At 31.9% G+C, this 17,382-nt stretch overlaps 1 protein-coding gene and 1 pseudogene across 1 annotated transcript; both read right to left on the bottom strand.

Moving 5' to 3' along the window:
- Positions 1-201: 201 nt before the first annotated feature.
- LOC145560161 (uncharacterized) lies at positions 202-1,483 on the bottom strand. The gene has a single exon (XM_081621422.1). It carries the CDS (start codon positions 1,008-1,010, stop codon positions 234-236), a length of 777 nt encoding a protein of 258 aa, XP_081477548.1. The 5' UTR covers positions 1,011-1,483; the 3' UTR covers positions 202-233.
- A 7,971-nt stretch (positions 1,484-9,454) lies between these two features.
- Positions 9,455-11,887, bottom strand: LOC145560160 (amino acid transporter AVT6E pseudogene; annotated as a pseudogene).
- Between the last annotated feature and the right edge of the window lie 5,495 nt (positions 11,888-17,382).

Genomic DNA, 17,382 nt, shown 5'->3' with positions numbered 1-17,382 from the left:
ACTAAATTCCACCCTCAACTTTTTTTTTTCCATAAAGTTGATTATTTCTTTTTCACCAAAACCCAAAAATTATAAAAGTCAAAATCTATCTACTTTTCAACCTCAAATTATGGAAATAAAAACAGTCAAAATAAAAGAAAAAAAAAATAGAAATCTTTCAACATTCCACACACGAATTAAAGAAACAAATTTAAAAAAAAAAAAAAAAAAAAAACCCACAAAATTGTGAAAAATTAAGTGGGTTTTAAATCTTGAAACATAGCATCCCACCTGATTTCTTCAAGAGCAGGAGTCCAATATTCATCATCTTCTTGATCATCATCACAAACTTTATTATTATTATTATTATTATTATTATCTTCTTTACTTTGATGAAGATCATACATCAAAGGACTTGAGTAACTATCAAGCTTAGGAGTAGACACAACCATTGAATCATCATGATCACCTTCACCATCAACATAATCATGATTATTATCATCATAATCACCCAAATAATCACCATTAGTAAGCATTAATCTATCTTGATAATTACTATTAACCATCACTAATTTCCTACTACTACTCCTCATCATCATTGCCTTCTTCCATCTTGAACTATAGCTTATCCCACCACCACCTCCGCCGCCGCCGCCGATTTTGTTCTTCTTGTTGTTCTTCTTCTTGTTTGACAAAACAATTAGTGCTCTTCCATCATTTTCTCTATGAACCAAGGTTGCTATGTAATTAGCCAAGGACTTTTTGGTCTTTTTCAAAGCAACAAAGAGTTTTGCCATTGGATGCTTCAAGCTTAAGCTTAAACTTTTTTGTGCTTGATTTTTCTCTCTTCTTGCTAACTTGAGAATTTCTAGCCTATGTTTGGCTATTGTAATTCCCATACTTTGAAGAAATTCATGGTTGAAATATGATATATCCTCTTTTTCTAGCTCATTTTGTGCAAATGCTAACCCATATTCATACACTATTGATGACTCTAACCCTGTTTTTGATAACCATGAATACCAATCCATCACTAAAAAAAACTTTTCCGAAGATATCTTATGCAAACGTTGTATACGAAACCTTCAAGATTTTCCAAGTGAGGAATATTGTACAGGAGGAAAAAACAATTTGAAGAGTGTAGTAGTGTGTTATACTACAATAATAATAAGTGTACAATAATTAATAATAAGTTGTTATGAAAATGAGGAAATTCTATATATGATGAAAAGGGGCAGTTGGGGGTGGTTTGTAAGTGTATAATAAAAAGGAAAATATGATAATAATGGAGGGTTTTATTTATTTATAAATTTATAAAAGATTTGAATGAAGATTTTAATTTCAAACTTTATTGTTAAAAATTAAAAGGGGTGGTTATAACTTGAGAGTGACAAAAGATAAAAGAGATGTGAAAAATGGGAATGTAGGGTCTTAAGATATAAAGGTATGGTGACCACATTCCCTACAAATTTGGGAAAGTATGAACAAGAATTTTGAAAGAGTGAGGTTTAAGAAAATTTGTGTATGATGCCATTAATCACGGGGCTCAGGGCAATTTAAAGTAAAGATATTTGGGGTTACCCACTATATTTTTGGTCTTGACGTGTTGTGTCCACTGAGTTTTTGTATGGTTATTACTTTAATTAATTAGAGTAATCGACTTGTATGTTTGATTAATTAATCGATAATGAAGTAAAGTTATCGGATTGGATTTTTTATGGGTTAATCTAGCTTGTTTTTGTGAGTCGGACACTTGAGAGTAAGGGAGGGTATCTGATGTCAAGGACGGTAGTGGAATCTTTATTATGTAATAACTTGATGTATGTATATGCCATATAATTTAGACAAATTATATATTATGATCTAATTATCTGCAGTACAACTTGTTTTGAGGGCTCTAAAAAAAGTAAAAAGTACGAAGTACTTGCCTAACAATTGGAATTGCAAATTTTCAATATGACTTTTTTTTTTTTTTCTTTTTTTTTTTTTTGCAACGATGTTATTATCATAAATTTCCTTTAGATACGTGATTCAAATGTTACAAATCCCTATAGATCTGACACATAGAACTAAACAAATCTTAGATGGAAATATAAAACAAAACAAAACTTTGGATCCAATTTCTAAATTGTCCTTAGGTAGTCACTTTAGCCAAGCACACAAAAACAATTTGTTGATTTAATGATAATGAAATATACTTCCTTCATTAGAAAACTGTTGCAAATTATAGAGTTTTAAGCTTATTTTTTTTCTTATGTACTATGTATGTATCTAATTTTGTAATAAATATTCAAACGAAAAGATGTAATTAGTGTAAAAGTTATATTTCATATAAGTATATTACAATGTAAAGAAACAAGGTAAAAAAAAAAATCTAACCCTGCAACTTTACCCAATTTACGTAGTATATTACTCCCTCTATTTCAAAATAATTATATATAGTTTGAGAAATACGAGCAACAATAATATAGTCGGGATTCAATCTCTATCAAATTACGGAGTACCATTCTTAAAAATATTTCTGACTAAAATAAATGCTGATGAACATTAAAAAAGACTACCACATTCTAAGATCACATTAACTATAATGAGTAATTGACCATGTGTATCGATTGCTTCGTCCTTGATCTACTGTAATCTAGGCAATATATAAAAATATGCATGGACTGTCTCGACAAAAGCTTAATATAAAGAGCTTATCTTTAGCTATCATTTTGACTTTATAATGTATTGGTATGTAGCAGGTTACCTTGTCTGCCATCACCTCACTTTAATAATTTAGTTAATAAGTTAAATGCGTGCCATAATATATTTTAATTATACTAATTGTCTATCATAATTGTTATGTTCATGCATTTGCGTTAAAATATATCTACCACATTAATAACTAATTAATCATGTAATAACGCTAATAAGTCAGTGTTGGAATGGTCGGTATTATAAAAAAAAATTTGGATTATTGTTTTGTTTTACTATAACAAAAGTTGGATTTAATTAGGTAACGTTAATATATAAGTTATACTCCATGCATGAAATGATCATGTTTAAGCCACTCCGATCCACTGTAACACTTGTTAGTTGTTACTTTTAGGAATTTTATATTTAAGTAATTGCTTATTACTACTATAATAATGTTCATTCTTGAGGCTTTAAAATGACAGGAGCTAAGGTGTTACTCTGTAATTCGGATAGTTGGGTTGGATTTGATGAGATTAAATCGAGTCAAGTCTAATTCAAATTTGAGCCATGTAAGTTAAAATTTGAATCGGATTTTATTTAGATTAGTTAGTTTTGAATTGGATCTACTAGTTCAATTTTTGAACACCTCATAGAACATAACGTTACGTATGTACCTAAGAATATACTGTAATAAGGTTAGAATTAAATCAAGCGTTGAAAAGCTGTACAGTACTATAGTAAGGAATAATGGGGCAAAAGTCAGAGGCACCTAACTCTAGTTTTTATTGAGGTTAGCAGAGAAGTTGATAAAAGGACGAAGTGGTGGGCAGCGCCTAAAAAGTCCTACTCCTACATACCATGCATATTTTGCAGGACATGCATTATAAATAAATGTATCGTACATTTGTTGATGATCATCACTGTACTATAGTTTATAATGAATAATAAGTACGAAGTATGTCTTAAACTATGTAGGAGGCTGACGCTCTATTGATGAGTATTGACTCTCTTTTTTTTCTATTAATGGCACGTATAGACTATAGATGTGGGCATTTTACACCTACTAAAGGAAATTTGTAACATATTGCATTCAATGCTTAAATTTTAGTTCTACAATTTTGTATATTATTTTTTTTTATTAATCAAATATTTAAAGTTTTTTTTTAACCCCCCTTCTGAATACATATCTACAAGAAGTTTATATATTTTGAAAGTTTATACCAAGACGAATATTACAAGATTCACTTGAATATCATGTATCAAAATGACAGTCAAACATATTCTAAACATATTTCAAGTATTATAGGAGCAAAATCGAGTAAATGGCTTTTCTATCTAAAGTGCTATATTTATAAGGGAGTTCCAACAATCTCTTGTATAAGAATATTGTCTAGCATCAAAGATTAATCAAACAACTTCATTTTAACCTACGAACATGATTGAAGTCATTAGTTATAAATGATAAAAATATCATGAACAATCAAAGAATCTAAACTTGAGCTCACTTGTAGCCTAAGTAAAATGAATCTAATGAACAATAATTGAGAATAAATTATTTTTTGTTTTTAAATCATTATGAAATAGTACAAGTGGCCTTTGAGCCTATCCCACAAATATTGGCCAACTCATCTCATCATAGCAAGTGAGGATGGGAAAAGGTGGTAAATTTATGTCCCCCCATGCGCGCGCTAGAGGACGGTAAAACTTTTTAACAATACCTGTATTTTGCATTGTTTACTTGTATTATTAGTTACAATATATACAATACAATAATACTTGTATTTAAACAAAAAAATTTAAAAAAGAAAAAAAAAGATTAAATAAATAAATAAAACTGTATTATTAGTTAAAGTTATTGGCATAAAACTTGTGAATTAAAGAAGATCACCTATATACTTTGTAACCAATTTATTAGTATACAAAGTATATTTCTTTTATTCCTTTCTGATTTTCTTACTTGTTTATTTAGTTGTGTTTCTCATTTTATTTGTATTTTTGCTTTGTTTAATGGAAAATTAATCTACCTCTATTATCCTCTTCTTAACTACTATTTTCCACAAATAAATTTCCTTTTCTTGAATTATGTTGCTACAATGAATAAGAAGATCAATTACAAAAAGAAGTAATTGTATAGTTAGCAAGTTAATCATAATAAGCTAGCTCATTTGAAAGGAAATTTTACAATTAACACAATATATTATTTTTTACAAAAATCAACAATGAATTTTCACTTTTTATCCCCCTTTTAGCATCAACTCTAGTCATCAACCAAGCCAAACTCAATCGAATGGTGAAACCTTACATCACATATATGATCTTAAACTCATGAAATCAAGTCGTACTGGGACCACTTTAAAAGTAATACTACGTATTATCTTACCTTAATCTCACTCTCAAAACGGCTTATGCAGTTGTGATGGGCAAGTTAATTGTCTCTTAAATGTATGAGGTCGACCCAACCCTACTATATTAATACTATGAACCCTAACTATAAGATATAATGAGTTGACAATAATGAAGTGCTAAACAACTCAATCTGTCAAAATCTTAATCATAATGACTTAGATTAAGACAAATTCAAACAAAAAATACTCCTTAAAAGATTGGACATAATAAACCATAGATACAACATATGTAGGTCCAAAAACAAGAAATTTGCTAACAGTTGAAATTCACATGTATTCACATGCCTTCTTTGTAAGCATGCAATCAATTGATATTTTGGACTTTGTCATAATTTTTGGTCTCTTCTATCACAATTTTTGAGAATGAGATATGTAATACAATGTAATGTTACCATGTGAAATTATTTTTGTCCTCAACGTATAATAACACTCAATGACCCTTTCCCATACTCCACCTATCAATTTCTTTGATATTTATGTTAGATTTGGATTGTGATGATCATGCAATGTTTTAATGGATTGGAACTTTAGCCTATGTAACAAGGTTTTTGTGTGTTGGTTGAGTACTAATTGTATTGGTTGGAAGTTAGGACAATGAAAGGGATAGCCGTCGAGTTTAATTATATAGATCGAAATTATGAGTATGTCATTGTAAGGTGAATCGTGGAAGGATAATGATAATTTTTAGGATCGACCAAACATTTTTGCATCATACTTATATATGAAAGGGATCGGATTTATTGAAATAAGAAATAATGCAATGACTAAGGATTATATATATGTGGGGAGCTATTATTGCAATTCTAGCTTAAAGCAAGAACTAAATGTAAAGAAGAAATAGTCTGATATCACAAAAATAATGCAACAAGTTAATAATTGAAACCAATAGGAATTTAGGATGTAGGTACTAATCATGCATACTTTTGCTTCATTTAATAATGAGGTAGTTTGATATTAGTCTGATTAAACTGTATCAACAAAAAAACAATAATTTATCAATAATTAAAAATTCAAATCAAATCACCATATTTCAAATGAATATAACAATCTAACAAGTAATGATGTAAATTTTTGGTCTCTGTTTAGATAGTCTAATGATGGGGAAAATACATGTTTAGATAGTCTAATGATGTACTAATTCTTTACTTTGATTTTCTTTAAAGTAAAGATATTAAATGGAATAAGCTCTTCAATTTCCCCTAAAACTTTCATTTTGATCTATGAGATGGCCTGGCAAAATCACAATTGAATTACAAGATGGAACACTAAGCTTAACACGTAATATGTACTATCTCCGTTTATGCGTTTTATATTATTTCCAACGATTAGACACTTTCTACTCACACTTAATGTCATGTCGTTGTACATAATATGAAACAGAGGTGGTATTATTAGATGCTTAACTGTCTTACATTTTAACTAGTGCTCTGAAAATTGGTTCCCGATAATAAGGGGAACTATAATCATGAAATCATCAAATGAAAACGAAACATGAAAGCAGTTAGATTAGGTGCAAGTGTCGTAGAGTTTTCTTCACTACACAATAAAATCATGATCATAAAAGGCAATGCAACAATAAGAGGCGATGCAAAGCTATACGTAACCAATGAACTACTCGCATGGATAAGTTTGGAGTAGCAATGCATTGAATAATGACCCAACAAACACCATTTATTACCCAATAAATAAGATTTAACATTTAACTATGAATGTACTTTGTCTTTAATCATCTTGACCAAAATAAATAGGCAAACACATTCCGTTTTAATCATCTTGACCAAAATAAATAGGCAAACACATTCAGTTTGTCCTTCACAATAATCGTGTTGCCTCATCAACATCTTTTCATATCTCAACTACGGAGTAATTGTTCTGAAAATCAATTTTTTTTTTTTTTTTTTTTTTTTTTACTGAAATAAATATTTATTTGGTCTTTTAAAGGATTTGTTACATCTTAGAAAGATATAGAAGACCCTAATATGCCTGCAAAGTGAACTCCGAGCCCAGGGTAGAGCCTTTGATGCCCAAGTTAGTACACAAATAAGTTAGGATGGGGTGTATTTTGAAAAAGGCTAAACAACGAACGGGCTCGGGATGAACCAGAGAGGAATCCTCTGAGTGGTTCACAAACGAACCAATTCGTTGCATAACCCTTCTCAAAAAAAAAAAGGGCTGCTGCGACATTTTATAGTATTCCCTCCGTCCCTTAATACAATGCCTCTTTTGAGCATTTATTCCTCACATAATAAAGAGAAAGAGGCATTGTATTAAGAGACGGAGGGAGTACTATTTTAGTAAATTTCTGTAAGCAAAATTATAATACACGTAGTCATCAAGCACTATCTAAGGGAGTTCAGTAACATTGTGGAATTCATGCTACTTATTTTAGTGTTTCTGACAATTTTATGCTCACATTCTTCTATTGTGGTTTGTGAGTTTCAACATTCTGCTGTCTCCTGTGTAGAGCACTAATATCAATTTAATCATGGTTTTATACCCAAATGAATTTCAGTATGACTAAAGCTAAGTCAGTCATCAAGCCAAGCTTAATGCCCCACCACTGAAAGTGCCCCACCCAAGTGCACATAGCATAGTGCATCCCCTATTGCATCCGTCACAGGTGTCAGCACGTGAGGTGCACCAACACACCCGTCACATATGTCACCACATGACGCAAACACACCAACACTTGTGGTGCACGCACCATTGTGCCAATAATTAGCTGTTTTATGTACCCAAGTGTACTGTAGAATATTATTAAGGTTCGGGGAATGTTTTTTTTTTTTTTTTTAAAAAAAAAAAAAAAAAAAAGTTTGGGGAATTGAGATTTTCCATTAGTCTCATGAGTCATGACCATCTTCTGTCTCTCTGTTCATCCTACAATCCAAATAAAATCTATCCTCAACAAGTCAACAGTCAAAGGCTCAAAGCCCAACAACTTGGGCCAATAAAAGTGTTCTTGATGAAACTCAATTAAGTGTAAGAGTGAAAATGTCTTTGGGCCTAGTTTGTTATAATTGCATAGGCTTACTTTGGTTTTACTGTCCCTAAGGAACAATTGGAATTACAGTATCCTGGCTTCTACAATCAAAATCTTAGCTTCACTTAACCTATACTCTAGAACAGAAGAGTCTGCATTCTCTGTAATACTCTTTAACCCAAAATCTGTGTTTAACAAGTTTTCTACAGAGCTACAATAAACTTTAGAAAAGAGTGAATCAATAACAATGGAAACATCAAGAAGAATGAATCGGGAATAGGAAACATCAGTGGCTCTTCCTGCAGAAGAGTGCATTAAGAAAGCATAAGAGAAAGTGCTAGCAGTGATTACAACACCACACCATACATTAGGCGAGCATCAATCACTCAAATGAGATTTAGGCAATGGTTGACCCGTCTTTATAGCAGTATTCTACAAGGCTTAGAATGAGCAATCCCTGTTAACGGCAGCAACTCCTTTCTTCGGAGTCTAACGCCTATGGTGAAGATGAAGTGTTTGAAAGACTTTGATAACCTCATGGCTAGTTAAATTCCAATGATGAATCCAAGGCTTTGTCAAAGTGAAGGTGATTTCTCAAGAATAACTGCTTAAAAAGCTAGAGATACAAGATGACTCTTGATTCTTGAACAGAAGAGTTTTTTGAATGAGGGGGCAGACATGCTGAATAATTAGGGTATAAGAACCATTCTCAAATCTATCCTCTCAAATGCTACTAGGTTACTCAGTCACTCCTAGTGCCCTCAGTAAGTTAACATAACAACGGTGGAGTATCGAAGTCCTATCTCTCAATACTTCCCAAGTCCTAACACAAAGTTACTCAATATGCTCTATACCTCCCAACACATTACAAGTATATTCATTGGACATTCATCAAAATCATAAAAGACACATAATGACATAAGCTGTTCAGCATCATAATTTCCAAGTCAATATTACAGCTCATCCATCCAAACTCGCCAAGAATCCTAAAACAATATTTTGCTTGTCAATAAGTACCTTCCATCGATCAGTTCCCAATTATTTCTACATGTGATTGGTCCAAAATACAGTCCAGTAAGAGTGCCATTAACCTAACAAATCATAACAGGGTAGCAACAAGAAGCAAGTTTATTGCTTGATTTATGACATTCAAGCATTTATTCTAGCGAACATCCAATATTTAGCATGACAGCATTCCACAAAAATGCAGAACATTTTTCAATCAAGTAAAAGCTGAATCTGAGCTCCCAAAAATTTAAGCGCTTCACTTATTGAAGTGCACTGAGAGGCAAGAAAAAGACGATAAAATAAATACTGAAATTCAAAGACAATCAAGACTCAAGAGTACGGAGCAAAACAAGAATGTAAACAGTTGTACTTGATGCAGAGCTAAAATAAAAAAAAAATTCAAAAATATTGCTATTAAAGTACCACACTGGTCGGATTCTGCATCCGGAAACAGCTAATAATACTACACTGTATTTATTCCGCAGTTTCCTACACAAAAATCAGGCCAGAGATACAGATATTGCTTTTATGCACATCAATGACCTGTTCAAGAATGAATGAGTGAACACTTGAGGCTTTAACACATTACATGAGATCAAGTTTGAGAGATACATGTGAATTAGTTCTAAGAACAGGGGCTTACACTGATGGAGCCTCCAAATCCTTGGACATGCAGCAGTTATCATGAAAGTCTCCCCCTTCATGTCAAGCCATCAAATTGATTTCGTGCAATCAGTCACAACCTCAAATATCGAGCAAAAATCTACCCTTGGATCGACCTCCATGATGCAATGATGGATAAACAATTGTTATGGCCCATTGTGGAGCAATTTACATATGGACAAACTCATTAATGTAATAGTACACTCCCTGTTTCCAGGGGTCCCTTGAATTTCCGCAGCAGAAGTGATCTAACCTGTATAAGTCTCTTCGTTATCCCCCCAAAGAATACCAACTAAAAGACACCTAATTCGTGAAAAAGACAACTAAGAATGATCTTGTAGTCCATAAACATTGCCAATCACTCCAATGATACCAACTACTGCAGCCACTACCAGCATGGTCCATGAGAAAAACTTCTCTCCGCGGGTCAAACTTTGCCCTTGCCCATCCAACCGTAATGCAATAAGACATGGAAATATGAAACCTAATGATACTGCTGTTGTTGCCCCCGTAAACTTGAATGCAGTCCAAATGCTAGGAATCATTGTAGAACCAAGATAAAGCAAGGCCAACAACACAGTAGTTAGGATGTAAAGCCTTTTCTTACTATCTGAAATAGATGAATCGGTAAAAATCAAGGCATTAACTGCTTCCCGTAGTGAGAAATGAATAACTGGGAAAACAAGAACTAAGTGGAGAATGTATCCTATCCTAATGATATAATTCAGGGCAGCACTGTAGGGAATTCCAAGATCTGTATCAAAATTGGTGAGAATATCAGATTCAGTGTTCTTCCCAAAAAGCAAATATCCAGAGAAGGCAGTGAAACCATAAACCACTACAGTAACAAGTGTTGTGATTCTTACTACACGATTCATCTTTTGTGGAGAACGCCCATCAAGCTCATTATAAATAGGCTGAACATTGAAGTGGCAAACATACGCATTCGTCATCACTGGGATCACCACAAGCAAATTCACAATCGCCTTATTAGAACTAATATCCGGTGTCATCCTAGGAGGATCAATCTTCCCTTCAACAACCTTAACAAGTGCAATGGAACATGTCACAACAACAAAGACCACAGCAAGAGCAACTGAAGCAGCTGAAGTCAAGCTCAAGGAGTCAATCTTCTCCAACGCACACAACGGTGCCAAAAAGACGAGCAAAACCACCAATATCACAAGCTTCCTCTGATCCCAAACCCCATTACCCATCATCTGATCAAAAACCCCAACATGATGATACGAACCCGACATCACATCACCAATTATAATCAAATAAACAACCAAAACCCCTGCATTGTTTATAATAATACAAGTCTCGGACAAGATCCTCGCAGGACGGCCTAGGGCAAACTGGACAACCTCTCCATACGACAGTGCTTTCGAATGCACCGCAAATCTAACCAGCAATTCGACACTAATCTCCGACAAAATCCCTATAACAACTATCAAAACCATCCCTAAACCTAACCCCAGAACCCCCATTGCCGCCGGCAACGCCATAATCCCAGCACCAATAATCGAAGTAGTCAGATTAAAAACTGCACCAGGAACCCCAGACCCTTTACCAATACCACCGACAATTAAGGGGTAATTAGGGTAATTATCAAATTCAGAATCATCAATATCAACATTACCATCAACCACATTTGGTGGTTTTACATACCCATTACTAGTAATTGGTAAAAGAGATGATGTATCATGATTTTGCAATTGTAATTCCACAAATTTATCTCTAGGAACAGCTGAATAACCACTAGCCATTGTCTAATATATCAACAATAAACTAGCGATTATAATGAAAAAACTATATATATATTATATAATATGATTATTTAACAAAATTGAATGAATCAAACAATAAAGATTAGAACTTTAACGATTTTAAACTTACAGAATAACAGATCCAAGATGAATATCCTCAAAATCGTGAATTTGGGTTGATGGGATTTTTGAAAAAGAGGGAATTTGTAGAAGAAATAGAGGAATTTGGGCTAGATCTGAGAAGGGTCAACTGATAAAAATTGGGAAGATCGGAAAATGAAGAAGAAAGAATAGTATGAAAAATTGAAGAAAGAAGAGAAAGAGAAATAGAGAAGATTTATGGACCGTCAGATTAGAATGAACACGGTTTATTAAATCATAAGCAAGTAGAGAGGAACTTTCTTTGTGAGCAAAGTCTGGTTAGTCTATCTGTCGGTAAGATGTCAAATTTAAGGGTCACTTTTTTTTTTTTTTTTTTTTTTTTTTTTATGAACTTGAAATTTAATAAAAAAATTAAAGTAAAAAAATTGTGGAAGAGTTTAAAAGTAGAAGAATTACAGTAAAATATTAATTGGTTAATTGATGGTCAGAAGGATAATGCTTAATACTACAATTTGGTGAGTTCAATATAGAATAGGACTTGGAGCCAAACTAATTTTTTAATACTCTATTACTTTTTTTTTTTTTTTTTTTTTTTGAAGGAAATACTCTAATACTTCATACTTAAAGATCTTCTCTTCTAATGCTGTGAATTATAATGGATTCGTGTTAATGTACATAAACTTAATTTTAAATAGAGCTGGTGTATATCGAAAACATATTTACTCAAAAAAATACGGAGTATATACTTTAATACGGAGTATAATAAAAGTTGTCTAAATTTTTACTTGAATAATAAACAAATTAATTGTCCAAACTTATCAAGAATTATTTTGAGTGACACTTGATTATTTAGTGGGACACCAATTATATGGTTTCATGTTTCTAAAGCACGACAAAATCTGATTCATTTACTCCCTCTAATTAATTTATTATTTGTTTGATTTTTTAAGTACAACTTTCCATTCAATGTAATATTGCATTAAATAAGATGTAATTCGTATATACAAGTATATCTTTAGTTATGTACGAGTATTATACTTACAAATTATAATACAAATTACTACGTATATAATTTGTGTCATACATGACTTATACAAATTATATATAAATATATATATTTGGAAACTAAACATTGAATAGGAATTAGACAATTTCTTACTGAATTTATTTTGAATCATTGAAAAATCGTTAGTAGAAAAGTCCTCTTGAAATTAATGTTTTAATCTCTCCAACTTTAAATTATATTTATTGAAATAAGTCTAAGAAACTAGGTTCAATTATAATCAATTTTATTCGATTTTTTATATAACAAAACTATGTGAATCAATAAACAATCAAATTTATACTTTGTGTTGGTCAATATAGTCGTATCTGATAAGAGTATGTATTAGTTTTTAACAAGGAAAAAGCTAACAAGCACCCTGGTCCCGGGGCTTTAAATAAGAGAACTAAAAGTGGATGTATTAAAGTAAAATAAATATTAAGTATACCGATCGATGCGTAATTTTGACATGCATTCCAAACTTAATACTATTATTTTAAATTATAAATTAATTAGTTATCTAACTCTCCAAGGGCGCTCATTAGCAACTTTCTTTAAACAATACGAATATACATTGATTCAATAAATATCAACATACATGGGTGTTAAAAAAAATGGTCAAAAACAAGTTGGCTACACATGCATTATACGTTCAAAATTAAAGTATTTTCCTTGCTTACGAGTACCTCAATAATAAATTAATTACCAAGAAAACAAGTAAAGATTAAAGTTATAGTTTTCATTAGTATATAATTCAACAAAACAAGTTAGCATATATGTGTCTGTGATTTAATTCACATGCATAAGCTCATTATGTTATTGAACCAAGCAATAGTTTAAAACAGTATAGTTTTACTCAAACTTTTAACTTTGCTTCAACATAGTGTTTTTTCTTACCACTTTGTGGCTTTTACTTGGTAAATTAGATTAAACCTTCTGTGCAATAAAATCTCTATTGTTTATAATATTGATATCACTAATCACTATTATTTAAATAACATGCACCATATTAGACAGAATTGTAGAACATATGTTTAACTTAATTAACAATAGTGTTTCTAATGAATCATGCATATTTATTTTATTTTTTTACGCAAACTGGATGAAAGAGAAAGAGGGCATTAGTGATGGTGACAAACTGACAATGATTACTTGGTAAGGAATTGGTTTTTGAGGGGCATTAATGGTTTTTGCTTTGCAAAATGTGGAAGTGTTATTGAATTTGTTAAAGGTGTTCTTTACATAGCTAATACGTATTTAAAAGTTAAAGAATAGAAGGAAATATTAGAGTTTGGTTGCTAATTATGTTAATATTGTATATTTTGGAAAGTTTATCTTGTTTAGGAGTTTTAGGCAAGTTAGGTATTCTATTGTATTGGGTATATATTTGTGATAAATAGAATACAAAGTATGATAGAAAAGATACGATAAATACTTAAATACATAATTGATTGAAATAAACATATAACAGACATAATAAAAGCACGAGTATGGTAACAATTGGAAAATTTCTAAAACAGTTGTTGTACAAAGTGATACAACGGGCCTCTCACAAGGGGGGGGGGATTAGGGTTTTTTTTGGATTTTTTTTTTAAGGTTAATTTGTGAAGAAGGTCTTTTTAAGTAGACCTTTTTGTGATAAAGGCCCTTAAAAAAAATATAATAAAAATAAAAATAAAGTGGCACAAAAGTGTTGGGGATTTTACGTGAAAAAGGGTCACAATAATAAAATTGGAATTGAACAACAATAAACCTTCGAGACGTGAACGGAATCACTTTCTCAAAAGTAATATTTCGACCCGTAAATTACACACCGGGTTTCACGAAATTCACTTAGGAGATACAATGAAGAAACAATCATAATCATGTGTAGTGTAATTATGATTCAATGTGAACAAGTTTGTGTAAATTGTGATGATGAACCTTGAAAAATTAAATAATAGCCAAACCAAGAGAATGAAAGAAAAATGTCACGTCCAACCCCTTTCACTTTCTTGTTTTTTCATCATATACATTCATGTATATAAATATAGAGCAAAACCAATTGTAACCAACCGTCACAATTAATTGAAGCAAAAAGTATTGTGTCCAATCGGCAAAACACCACTTCAATTTCTTGTCTTATCTCTAATCTTTTAACTCCCTTAATTATCCACATCTTAACCAATGCTAATTAAGAAAATCAAATCATGATATATATCACCAATACTCTAAAATTTTCAACAATCCTCCCCCATTTAGAGTATTAAATAGACTCATTGCAAAAACATTATCATCACAAAAACAATCTTATGCATAGATGAAAGTGTACAAAGACTTGAACTCCCACTTAGTACAATATACATTCTAAGAATCCGTATCCATTTGGTATCGTAAAACGTTTGAACCAAAAGTAATACATAGTGGATACTTGAAGATATTACACACACAAGATTAAATACTTGAATACATATTTACTTGACACTTTCAGCCATATGTGTCCATATCTATTCATAAGCACATCAAAGCTATGCCCCAATAGCTTCTTGAAGCAACTAAACTTCGTACTTATATAGGTAGATCTCCTAAAACATGCTTTTGTGACAAAGCACAATACCTAGAAATCTATTAAGATAAACAACCTCTTTTCATCACAGTAAAACCGAAACTTAACTTTGGATGAATAAACATATTCCCAATCATCAAATAAGAGAATTGATCTTATTGAACTTAAGACCCAACATCTTATTGGGCGTTAAGTTGAGATTCTCCTATTTGTGATTACAATGGAGCTCCAATTGTAAATAGATTGTCATATACTTATTGTATTGTCTAGCTAAGGCCTTGTTAAAAATATTCACTAAGCTAGATAATACTTTATTTGGTATAATTTGTAATTACCGTGCACTTTCTTTGACAAGTCTTTCTTGACTTAGCACTTTAAACATTGATATACCAGCAATAAGTTTCCTCATTCATTTTAATTTGGCCTCGTTACCGTTAACCTCCAATATTATTTTGGAGTTAACCATGCAAGTTTATAACTCAGAAGCCAAGACTTAATACCTCCCCAAAAAGGAACATCATTCCACTTGTGGACCAATAACTTGTGTCAAGTTGTTCCTTCTATTACCGAAGAACTTAATTCTTTTACTTAACATCCATCTAATTACTAGATGAATTTTTCAAGGACAATGTACTTTATCCTTCATTATACTAATTCGAAGTATAATCTTCATTGATTAAATTATACCCAAAGATAATTAACCTATCCTTCATTATACTAACAACAAGTACTTCATATAACTTAGCAATCAAATGCAAATAATCCACCACATATACATATGTTAGCAAATGCAAATAATCCTTCATTAGCATGTATGTGTCTGTGATTTACTTCACATGCATAAGCTCATTATGTTCTAGCTATAGTCTAAACAGTATAGGTTTTACTCAAAGTTTTAGCTTTGCTTCAACATAGTGTTTTTCTTATACCACTCTGTGGCTTTCACTTGGTAAATTAGACTAATCAATTATTAAACCTTCTACGTAATCTCTATTGTTTATAATATTTACTTCCTATATCACTATTATGTAAATCACAAAATATGGTAAAAAAGATACGACAAATACTTAAATACATAATAGGCTGAAATAAACATATAGCAGACATAATATAAAGCAGATCAAGTATCATAACAATTGGAAAAATTTTGGTACAATTGTTGTACAAAGTGATACAACGGCCTCTCACAAAGGGCGGAAAATAGAGGGTGTTTTTGAAATTTGTTTTAAAAATTAAAAATCAATTTGCAATTTTGATGGGTTAAAAGAAGGATGTTGTACCACATGGCATATACAACTATTGAAGGCGATTTTTTCACGTAAAATTTGGGTTAAAAAAATTGATTGACATATCCCTAATGGCTATATATAAAAGCTAAAATAAAAAATAAAAAATAAATAAATAAATAAATAACACATTGTACCATTCTACCATGGTTTTGTCATATATTTTCAAATTTATACCATTTCAAGAAATGTGTCTATGTATTACTAAAATAGAGTATGTTGATGTCATCACTGTTGACATGCCACTTTTTTAATACTTCCTCCGTTACATATTATGTGTAACAATTTCCAAAAACGGAAGTTACACATTATGTGCAACAAAGTAGATATTTCCATCTATGGTAAATTTTTTTGTGTAAAAGGACCAATCTACCCTTACTTAATTTCAATAACACACCTTAAATGAATAAGATTATATGTTATTAACATATTAACCTACATTAATTCATTCATGATTTACCCTAATCCCAATCTCTCTCCTCCCTCACAAACACATCCACCACCATCATTACCTCCCTCTTAGCAGTCACCGCCGCCAGGCCGCCACCGCCACCACCACCACCACCACTATATTTCTCACTCTTCACTCATAACCACGACCCAACCCAAAATTCCCCACACAGTCAGCCACCTCCAACACCGAATCCACCTGAGCACCACCTCCACCCGAAATTTCTAGAAATCCTCCAACCACCACAAAGGCACGAACCTTGTTTTTGCTTCGATCTCTTTCTTCTTTTCGCTCTCACAACCATCGTCGATCGAGTCATCGACCTCCTTTTCCCTTGTCTAAGTCGCCGCCGACTCCTTTTTCCCTTGTTATAGTCGCAGATTCTCCTCATAATCAAACCCTAAAATTGATTTGGGTATGTGGTGGTTGTGAGCTGGGCGAGGTTAGTTGGTTTTGGTGGTTATGGAGGGGTT

The sequence above is a fragment of the Chenopodium album genome, chromosome 9 (genome assembly GCF_948465745.1).
Source record: "Chenopodium album chromosome 9, dcCheAlbu1.1, whole genome shotgun sequence".
NCBI lineage: Eukaryota > Viridiplantae > Streptophyta > Magnoliopsida > Caryophyllales > Amaranthaceae > Chenopodium > Chenopodium album.
This window is presented reverse-complemented; position numbering and strand designations above follow the sequence as displayed.